This window comes from Leptinotarsa decemlineata, unplaced genomic scaffold, assembly GCF_025532065.1.
Source record: "Leptinotarsa decemlineata unplaced genomic scaffold, Ldec_3_MD MMD2_tig00001719_RagTag_RagTag, whole genome shotgun sequence".
Classification (NCBI taxonomy): domain Eukaryota; kingdom Metazoa; phylum Arthropoda; class Insecta; order Coleoptera; family Chrysomelidae; genus Leptinotarsa; species Leptinotarsa decemlineata.
This window is the reverse complement of record NW_027412569.1, coordinates 8,482,931-8,494,702: the sequence shown is the minus strand read 5'-3', so window position 1 is coordinate 8,494,702 and position 11,772 is coordinate 8,482,931. Positions and strand designations below refer to the sequence as shown.

Here is an 11,772-nt window from a genome sequence, read left to right as displayed (position 1 = left end):
ATCATTGGGTAGACACACACTTTTGGTTTTTCATTCCACTCTTTTGGAAACGGCATTTTACTAATTCGATTAGAAATATAAAGAGATGACTTACAGAAACTCTGAATGCTCTCTCCTATACCTACGATCTCTATTTATACAAATCAACATCATGTGGAAGTATAGTGGGATAACTTCTCCTACTATTCCACTCTAAACGAGTCAAGTGGGAGTCGCATCACCTCCTATATAAGTTGACTTGCAAACCTAGAGTTCATTCATTCACTCTCTACAACTGTGAGCAAACAACAACAAGATGAATTCTGCAAAAATAAATGCTGCATTAAATAGAATAGCTGCTGTTGATGAAAACAATTGGATAGACGAATCAGATGATGAGGATGTCAATGTTCCGCTAGAGGAAGTAATAGTTGAAGCAGAAGATGTTGGAGTCGATGAAGATGAGATAGACGAAGTTGAAAACGAGGCCAACCAAAGCGACGAAGATGATGACGTGATGGAGTTTGAGAGGGTCATGGATGAAGAAGGAGATGATGAAGGGATAGAAGCTGACACAACTGAAGGTGATGGTGCTATGAGGATCGGTATGCGAACACTCAATGTCAGTGAGACACTGGAAGATCCCTTGGATTTGTATTGTGCATTGGATGCATACGTATTGATCAGCACAATAGATGGAGAGAACAAAAAACTATGTTGGTGCTGCTTTCGGTTTTATTCGCATAGAAACAATAATGGAGGGTGGTATGCCCATGTCAACACCCACAACACTGTCTCAATTATGGAAATGGGACAGAATTGGTGTGAAGCTTGCGAGAGGCCACTAACAAACTTCACCCGAGTATCTACATGTATTATATGTAATAATGTCCAACCTGTGGCACAATAACCGTGGACCTACTGGTCAAAAAAAAAACAACAGCCCTTTTCAGGGCTACATTATTCACACAAACAGTAGTTAGTTGTATTAGTATTCATAGATTATGTGACAAATGAATACTTTGATTAATAAAAGTCTAAGTTGGAAATTTGTTAGTCTTTGAATATCTATACATTATATGACAAATAAATTACTACTTTGACTGAAAAGTCGAAATTTGGAATTTGATAGTCATTGAATATCTATGCATATGATGAGTACTACTTTAAATGAAAGTTGAAGTTGGCATTTGTCAATCATTCATATGCATATAATGATGAATACTTTCACATACATATATTTCGTTTGAGATTATAATGTTAACATAATGTTAACAATGGTATGAATCTGTTTCTGTTTGAAAGTATAATGGTAGCTCTGAAAAGAGCTATTTTTTTTATTGTTTCAGTCTTTAATTGTAGCCCTGAAAAGGGCTGTTATTTTTTTATTAATCCATGCAATGATATGGACTAACGCTCCTCATCATCAGAAACAATAATTATGGTATCGTCATCTGAATCAGATGATATACTAATGATATCATCCTCATAGTAGTCATCTGAATCAGATGATATACTCATGATGTCGTCGTCGTCATAATCAGCTGAATCAGATGATATACTAATCACATCATCCGCATTATTATCGTCAACAGCATCTATGTCGTCCTGAATACCTTGTTCCACTCGTTCTGCGAAATCATCAGGAAGATCATAGATTCGCTGCAGAAATTGAGCGAAGGTTGTACTCAAATGATCAGACGTTGAATCTATTTCATGTACTTGGATGGGTCCTGTACTCGACATTGTGGAAGAATGATATAGAACTGGGATTGTTGCTATATTTATATTGGAAGAAATGAAATGGAGGGGGTGAAATGTAGAACAGTGTTTGAGATTCGAAAACATCAAGAATGAAACTCTGAGCGATTATTAGGAGAAATTCTAGTGATTATTATGGAAAAAAAAACTAATAAGAGGGAGAGGAAGGGAGGAAGACACTGCCCCAGCCTCGCAGTGCCTCGTGTACACCAACCAAAAAGTGTGTACTCCGTGGAAGGAAAGGAAAGGAAATGATGGACGAGTAGATGATTATATGTCATCATCGGAATTGAGGACATCATCATCGATTAGGATTGGGGATGGCGGAGGACTATCCTCGATGAGGATAGGGGATGGTGGAGGACGTCTAACGTCAAGCTCGTCATCAGCATCATCACCAGAGTCGTCGTCGTCATCATCGTCGTCGTCGCTACTCATTGGGACAATGTCATCATAAGCAGGGTCCCACCATCCGTCAGGATCTGGATATTCCGAGTCATCCAAGTGTCCTTCGTCACTGCCAGTGACATGCTGAACTTGCATCCTGATGTCGTGATCCCGGTATTCGTATGGCGGACTGTGGGGTTCCGTGGTGGAAGAGACAACCTGTACCTGGCTGTTATCCCAGTAATTGAAGTTGTACCCCTGATCCGGGCAGCTATAGGGTTCGGAGGTTGAATCGGGTTCCATCTCGATGCTAGCTGATCAACTGAATGTTTCATCAGATGATTTCTACTTTTATACTTTCGAGAGGGAGTGGGAGAGGAGTGGAACATTGAGTAGGGGTAAATTGTAGTGTGACATAAGACATATTCAATGAGTAGGGGTAAATTGCAAAGTGACATAAGACATATTCAATGAAAGAGATACTTGAATGGATAAAATACAAATGAAATATACTTGTCGATTTCACTATGAAACATGTCTATTTTTTTATTTTTTAAATTTTCTTCACATGAAATTATTTACAAGTGATTAGAGAACACAAAAATTGATGTGAGGTATTTGTCTAGAAGAACTTGGAATTGAAATAAAAAAATAATAATGATAATAAGAGGAAGTGAAGAAAAATGCTCCAACCATCGCATTGTTCAATGTGTACCAAACCAAAAAACAGTGTACACCCTTTATTTCACTTCCTTTTCCTTTATTCAATATAAACTTAACAAATATAAACTTAAAACTACCATAATTAAATACTCCTAACTAACCTAAAACTAATCTTACATTTACACTTCATCTACAAAAAGAGTGTCCATAACTGTCACTACTTTTTTGTACAGCTCTATCGAAGAGGTCTTTGCTTTACACCTTTCCTGCAGAGATGCATAATTCCGATCTATTTCGGCCATTTCCTTTTGGAGTTCCCTCCGTCGGTTATCCATTTCAGCCATTTGTCGCTTCATGGTAACCAACTCGGCCTCGCTAGATCGGGCAGCTCGTTCTGCTTTCTTGCATCTCTGCAGAAAAACACTCATCTTTTCACTAACCTCTCCGATAGGCTGTGGCACCAACACCTCAGGATCCGCCGGTGTCGCTGGCAGCGGTGGTAGTCGCGTCACCAACGGCGACAATATCACCAACTCCGGAGAAGGACTCCTCGGAATTTCCACTGCTGCTGGTGCTGCTGCTGGTGTGGAGGCCCTCTTACGAGAGGTCGAAAAACTACCTGCATAAGGATTAGTCCTATTGCAAGTAGCTCGGTACTTTGAAATAGGACCAACCTTTGCTGCAGGTCGTTGGCAAACCTTCTTCACAGCCCTGACTTCCTCCTCCTCCTCGAATAAGTCAGGGCTAGAAGATCTGCACCTAACTCGCGAACGCGAAGTGGTTGGCTGGTCAACCGTCACCGCTTTCGAAGATGCTGCCTCCTCCTGGTCAGCGGACACCGGCAGAATAGACGCCACAGCATTATTCACCTCCTGTGTATTGGTTGCCATTCTGAAAAAGAAGAAATAATACAAAGTTAGTTGATATAAAAAATAACATTCCTAATTTACTTACTCAAATATCAAGTTGGTCGTTGGAACGTACTGCCTTGTTGTGGAGTGGACTGCTCTCGATGAGATGACTTCTCGAACTGAATGTTGTGGAGTGCTCTCCGGAGGGTATCGACTTCGATGCGTGAGCGGTGGGAAAATGGTGGGAGCGCACATGCGCGATGAGGGTAGGGGTGTACATGCGCAAATGTTGGGAGTCGGGGGGCGGGGCTTCGGGGAGGAGGAGGGGCGGGGCTTCGGAAAGGGGGCGGGGCTTCGGAAAGGGGCGGGGTATCCGAAAAGTTGGTGGCGACGGGGGGGGGGGGGGGGGGGGGGGGGCCCTAACGGGCCCCGCCCACTGCCTGGGCTCCGCCCAGGTGGGTGGGGCCTCCGGCCCCAGGTAGGCGGGACATCTGGAGAGACATCTACGCCCTCTTCGCGCGCGCGTTCGTAACATAATATGCAACCGAACACCTAACCTAACGTATTAACGTATTAACGTAACCTAACCTAGTACGCTAACCTACCGCTATGCAACCGAACACCTAACCTATCGTATGTATTAACGTAACCTAACCTAGTACGCTAACCTACCGCTATGCAACCGAACACCTAACCTAACCTAACCTAACCTAACCTAACCTAACCTAACCTAACCTAACCTACAGTAACTATTAACCTAACCTAACGAGGGAATACTAACCTAACACCTAACCTAACGTAAGTATGCAGCTAACCTAACGTAGCTATTAACCTAACCTAACGAGGGAATACATTCACCATGTTGGTTCCATTAATACATCATCAGTTGGTTTTGGTTTTGGTTGTATTATTCTATGATTTGGATTAATGTTCAGTCCTGGATATCCCAGTCCACCTGATGATGATGGCCTGACTTTATAGTTTCTCTCCAAAACTTCTTTATGGTTTTTCTCCAATACTTCAACTCTCTGTTCCAGTACATCATACTTTTTCATTGTAGTCCCTGTTATGTTTGACATAGCATCAAATTTTTTATTTGTAGACGCTGTTATGTCAGACATTTTTATGTCTACATCACTTGTAAGTTTGTCAAATTTACGAGTGAAAGTTATCCGAGCCTCTGCAATTTTATCGTTAAATGCTTGCCGGGCGTCCCGAGCAATATTGCCTATTGTGGATTGTATTGCAGCTTGTAGGGCTAGAAGTATAACTTCCTTTGCTCCATTAATTTCCCCCTCAAGATATGATACAGTTACACAATCACTCTTGTCAATTGGTTCACTTGTATTTTTCAATATTTTCCTTTGCATGTCATAATGACCATCTTTTGTTAATTTAAAACCATTCCCAGGAGGACCTCGAATGACATTACCACCCCATTTTCTTTTTCTACCAAACTTATCGATTGTTTTAGACATTGTGCACTCTACGATGATTCTCTTCAAACTGATATTTCTGTCATTTACATTATACTATATATTGCAGTAATTGATTAGGGAAATAGAAATAATACAAATAAAATTTTAATCATTTTATATTCATTACAGTAATACATATACATACATACATAATACATTAATATCACATTACTTCTATCATATATTATTAATTATAAATGGCTACATAAATATCAATATTGAATTTTCCGGTTTTGAAGATATTGAATGATATTTCAATCATTGATCTCGGCAGATAATAAATTAATCAATTGATCCAATGGAGTCTCCTGAGATTGTGATTGTTGAATAATATTACTTATCCAACGAATGTTCTCATTTGGATCGTTTTCATAAAATTCAATATCATTATGACCCCAAGAAAGAGTGTGGGTAGTATTCGGAATGATAAATCGTTTATCGTCGTGATATGATAATGCAACTTTATTTTTTAATTCAGTATACATATCATGTAACACGCTTCTAAATGAATTCATCTTTCTGAATATCATACCACCTTGTTCGACGATTTTTTGATAATCTTCGCATGTCAATTCATTCTTTATTACAGATCGTTTAACCCCTTTGGCTTTCTTAAATTCACCATCAACAGATTTCACATAATATGCTTTAGCACCTGTACCATAAAAACTCATGATTGGATCATTTGGAAATTCATCTTTGAAGTTACCCAAGACTGAACTTGTTACTGGAATATTGAATTGGTTAACTATACTGTAATTGGATGTATCAAATCTACTTATGTTAGTTTTTATGAATTCATAAAAATTTTCTGTGTTTACTTTAAGAATGAGCGAGTCGGTATCTGTGTAAAGTAAAGAGACATTTTCATCAAAGTGTTGTTTGATGCATCCATAGAAAAAGTCATACATGACTGTTTTAGATAATTCTAATATGGAAAATCCCAAATATAATGGTTTATCGTAATGAACCTTCACTCTACCCAATTGAATGGCAACGAAATTATCAGTGAAAATTGAACAATTTTTGAAATTTGGTTTGGCTATGAGAGTGCTGGCACCTATATTTTTCTTTATATTTTCCCAATGTGTAACGAGTCTAACATCAATTCGATTATCTACATTCTCCATTGTCTTTCCATACACCGCATTATTCATTAGTTTATAGAAATCTTTAACAGATTTGTTGTTAGACCTATTACGCATTTCAGTATTAAGATCTATATAGGGTTTCATCCAGCATGATTGTTTGAATTTCAATACTCTATGTGTATTCATTACAATCAATCCATTTTTGACAGCTTGCTGTAGATTCCTATAATGAACAATATATTTTCTTTTATCATTCAAATTTGGAATTAATTTGGGAATTTTCGATTGTGTACGAGGTGGTATTATTTTTTCGACTAAAAATGGAAGGTCAGAATGTTTATCATGCAACTCTTGTGGATAATGAATGTCCACTTCAAATACATACCCATACGGACTATCAGTACTCACATCCATCACATCGAGATTAAGAATTTCATTTGGTGTCAACCATGTAAATTCACTTGTTGGTAGAGGTTGTGACATACTGTGACCGTATAGATTTGTTGCATCTAAATATGTAATGAATGTGGAAGGTTCGTTGGGATTATAATTGGGTAAAAATCTATTATTTGCTATATGTTTCCTCTCGCTACATTGACTAATTCCACCTCGTATACCTTTTTGAAAAAAGTGAATCATATCAATGTCAGTTAGTAATTCCAATTCAACATTAGTGAACTTCAACATGGCATCCCATGATAATCCAGGTGCAGTGTAATATTGTGCCGGATCTAAGTTATATATCTCTAAACTTGTGGTGCGGAAGTTTTCAAAAATATCACATAGTAGCAATACATCCGACTTCAAATACAAATCAGAGTATTCCCCCAAATTCTGACACTCGAATAAATTCCAAACTTTTCTAGCCCTATCATAATCAGTTTCCGATATATGTTCACAATTGAGTGTGTCATAAAACTGATTTTTTGTCGGAAGTAATGGATAATTCAATTTGTCAATGTCATCAACAAAACTATATGGAAATACACCTTTCTGTCTCATCAAATTGAATTTCTCAATTTGTGGGAAATGTTTGTGCATCTCCAAACATTGATCGGAGGTCAAGTTTGCACCCAACTTCTCCAACGAATTAGTCATAAATTTATAACTATCGATAAATCTCATTTTGAGATAATTCTTCCTAACCACACCATCTTTATCGGTATAGCTGTGTGTGAAGAGATGCTTCGTGAAAGATATATATTTCTCTTTAGTTTGCGGGATAACATCAACTTTCTCTTTATTCCTATACAATTCTTTTATGAATAAATGACAATCATAACCACTTAAATTATGAAAAATGATAGGTATGAAGTTTGGTATTTTGAAATTTAAATTACATTTCGAGTGAGCGGCATGTGATCTTTTCTTTCCTGTGACATGACAATGATCTCTTACTTTGACTTCACCATCAGTAAATGCTTTATTACATATACCACAAGTTCTGGCTGCAGCAAACTGTTCTTCTTCTTCGTCAGTTTGTGTATCCATCGGTTTAGGGTTTCTGAGATGATTTTCATGTATCTCTTTCAAATCATCTTCAATGCTACTCACAAATTTCTGAGCTGCATCTACACCCCTATATGTAACAAATTTTGACAAATCATCATTATATGAACACTTTATCAAATAAGCAAATGAATATGGGGCATGTTTGAATGTTTTAATCGTGTATGAACTTTCAGGATTTGGCTCATTCACATGAATCGGTTTAAGCACTGATTCAAAATCAGCATACACTACAAATGGCACCCTCATTTGCCTCTCAAAGTTTTCAAACATTAGTTTATTTTCCGCAACCATTCTACCATATTTATTGATCTTTAAATTAGTAGTTGGTGTTGTGGTACTAATGTGATTACAATCATACATATTATGACGTAAAAGCAATCTCTCATCAGAAAAATATATCAAACATCCGTCACAAAAATATTTTTTCTGTCTATGAGCTGATAGTTGATTAGAAACTAATCTTGAAAGATCTTTGATCCAACAATAGTGACCATTACCGGAGTCATCAGTTATAAACAACAAATTGACATGTCTCCGGAGTCTTCTCTGTGAGTATCGCAATGGACCAATCACTTCATACTTCATTTTACCCTTCTCAAATGTACTCTCTAAACCGTAAACATTAATTGAAATATCATTCCTATCTTCGAATATTTCGATACTCTTATTATTAACTTTAACCGGAAAATCCATACCTGTGACATCTAAAACAGTGGAAAAATGTGGATATGACGTAAGTTCGGACACTCGACTATCTGCAGGATATAATGCTGATGTTATAGCCCAAGCAAAACAATATTGATCTTCATTACGAACATTCACAACAGCTTTCTTCCATTGAATACATTGAGGCAGCTTCACATATGAACGTCCTTCCAGTGGACTGTATTTATTAATGTTGACCTCGAGAAACAATATTTTTTCACAAGTCCAACCTGAATTATAAAAAAAAAAATATTACTATTCAATCTTATTGAAATTTTTAAAAAATAAATACCTGAGTCGCGATCCTGGAACTCAGTCGTTTGAGCCACAATTACATCACGGAATCCATCAAAAACAGCATTCAAATCTGAAGATTGGTCCACTATTTTATTTTGGGAATTAAATGACTTCGTGTCCCTCGAATCATCAGTCTGAAGAATATAATTCCCAAAAACTTCCATATTCACCTTGATGCTTTTATGGATCCTGATGGCTGATTCCAGTAATTCAATGACCTTCTGCCTAATCTTATTGAAAAATGACATGTAGTCACTGGTTACAATCGAACTCTCCACCCTGTATGTAGCAATGCGGCAATTGAATGCATTCGTTATAATTTGAACACCGTCAGACAATTGAACACATGCATTATTTTTATGACTCATGGTTCTTCGGTGAGAATTCACTTGGCTCATAGGAATTGTCACATTACAACAATTGCACGTATACATAGGTGTTGCATTATCCACTCTCACCCGTTTCACTGCAGGCCCTCCTTGGCAACTCTGGAGCTGATGCCGACGAAGATTATCACTACGAGTGAAAGATTTACCACAGTCACAGGAATACATTTTATATAATAGTTCTCACTAACTCACTTGATGTAAACTGACATAGCCAACACTCGTACGCTTCTTAAATACACTCTGATAGGACCCGTCAAGACGTCATAGCCAACCCCACTTCTCAACTACATGCGCCAAGATTACCTCCCAACTGAATGCGATAACAGATGTCGATATACGAGCAAGCAGTGGTCGTTGCGGTCTCGGAGAGGGTAGACGCTAGGCAAACAGTCCTCGGCTGCCGTTGTGTCACCATGGATAGCGGGGCTAGAGCGAACCTTCATCGCTTCAGGAGAGGTGAGGGCAGACCGATGAATACGCATTACTCTGCCACACGTCGTGGAGTGAACATGTCGCTCTCTAGCCGTTGAACGGTTATTGCTGTGACGTCACTCCACTACTAACTTGGTGCCCTAACACCGATGGAGCATTTATTACTTGGAGGATCTTCGAAGTATGCAGACGTATGTTTGTACATAGACAAACAAGCACATGATGAAACCCTGTACCGTGCATTCTCCTACACACACACATAAACACACAAAATCTCATATGAAAAAAAAATCTGAACGATCCATGCACCAGACACTTCAAGGTCACAACGCCTTGACTTCACTGCACAACAAAAAAAACTTCACCAAACAACAACCAATAAAAAAAGCAATTAATACGTCATAGTGGTGGGGGGAGGCCGAGAATCAGCTGTAAACAACTACTACTATCTTTTAAAATTATTTTCTTGCATACTGGGTGGTTCAACCGAGCGGGACCTACCAAAGTTATATTTTTTTAAATGGAACACCCAGTATTTGAATACGTCATTCGATTCCATATTTTTTAGCTCACTAAAGAATTTTTGTTTTATTCGAATTTCCATTGCGGCATTGCTAAGTTATTTCAGAAAAACATATTTTGCAGACAATAATTTTTTAATTCACCACCAGCATGACTACACCAATTAAGTGAATTTTTTTAGGGATAGTTAGTCGGTGAAACCGGTCAAGTTTCATTCATTTTCAAACAGACATAATTCAACTTTTTCAAATAGAACTATATTTTTTCATTTGTATGAAATGTTTCAACATTTCACTAAATTTTTTCCAGAGGTATATTAAACGAAAAACAGATATTTTACAAATTATACCTAGTTTTAATAATTGTTGTAACCACAAATAATTCATTTATTAACGTTTACTTACTTAAAATTTTTCCAATATCAACAATAACGCCTGCATTTTTCATTGAATAGTTGAGTCCAAAAGATGTTCAAAATGGCGACCATTTTCTGCAACACATATCAGTTTTTTTTAAAGAATTCTCTACACGTTCTAACATATCCCTGAAACCTCTAGTGATTCTTCGTTTCATGTCTTCTATAGATCTTGGAGGAGTTTGGTAGACAATCCATTTTATATACCCCCCCTACCTATCCATTTCTGATTGAAATGATAGTTGAGGTATTCCCGTACTTCAGTTTGAAAATGTGGTGGTGCACCGTCTTGTTGTAGCCACATTCTAAGTCTTGTTCCATATGAAACCCCGTCCAATAACTTCGAAAACTCATGCCGAAGAAATCTTACATATTTTCTTCCAGTGAGTTGCCCATTAAAAAATACAGACCACCCCAAACATTCAATAACCAACGCTGTTGGTGGTTTGATGAACAAAATGGGGGTTTTCCGTTGCATAATAATGCATGAATTTCACTAGTTCGGACTTCCATTGTCTACTATATAAAATGATTTGAAATCCCTGAAACAAGTAAAAAGGAATAATTAAAAAAAGAATAGCTGAAGATAACAATTATATTAAGCAAACAATAAACCTGAAATGAAATGATAGTGAAATAACCTACAAGTAAAAATATAATAATTGAGAAAATAAAAATTAAAGGAATGAAAAAAGAAAATAATAAAAAAGTGTAGAGATTTCAAGTCACGTTAGTTCACGACGTTTCGATTGTTGGTATCTACAATCGTCTTCGGGTGATGACATAGTAGACAATGGAAGTCCGAACTAGTGAAATTCATCACGAAACATTGTCAATCACCTTCAAACATAATAATGCATGTTATGCCAATTCACAGTTCCATTTTTATGAAAAGTTGCTTCATCAGAAAATAATACGAAATCGAAAATAGCATTTTCCTGATTGATATTTTCTAAGCCTCATCGACAAAATTGAACACTTTTCTCAAAATCTCTTCCTCTCAACTCTTGCATCAATTGCATCTGGTAAAGACACGCTGGTTTGAGAAAATCCTAATTCCCTGCTCAGGTCTCCGGTTAGGTTAGGTTAGGTCTAAAGTGAGTGGGTCTCGGATGAAGAGCAATTTGAAATGTATGATCTTCATTTATAACAGGACGGACACGTTGACATTACCAATTCTTTCAAATCTGTTTTCAGATGATTTAGAGCCTGAAATGCCCTTCCATCTGGTTGTCTTCTTTCGGGGAACTTCTCCTTGTAAATCCTAGATGTAAGGAGGCAGTTTCCGTC

The 11,772-nt window shown here is 37.5% G+C and overlaps 1 protein-coding gene across 1 annotated transcript; it reads right to left on the bottom strand.

Moving 5' to 3' along the window:
- Positions 1–2,733: 2,733 nt before the first annotated feature.
- LOC141482716 (uncharacterized) lies at positions 2,734–9,988 on the bottom strand. Its single transcript, XM_074176409.1, has 2 exons — positions 3,745–9,988; positions 2,734–3,681 (listed from the first exon to the last, which is right to left on the bottom strand). The coding sequence occupies exons 1-2, from the start codon at positions 3,894–3,896 to the stop codon at positions 2,970–2,972; spliced, it is 864 nt and encodes a 287-aa protein (XP_074032510.1). The 5' UTR covers positions 3,897–9,988; the 3' UTR covers positions 2,734–2,969.
- Between the last annotated feature and the right edge of the window lie 1,784 nt (positions 9,989–11,772).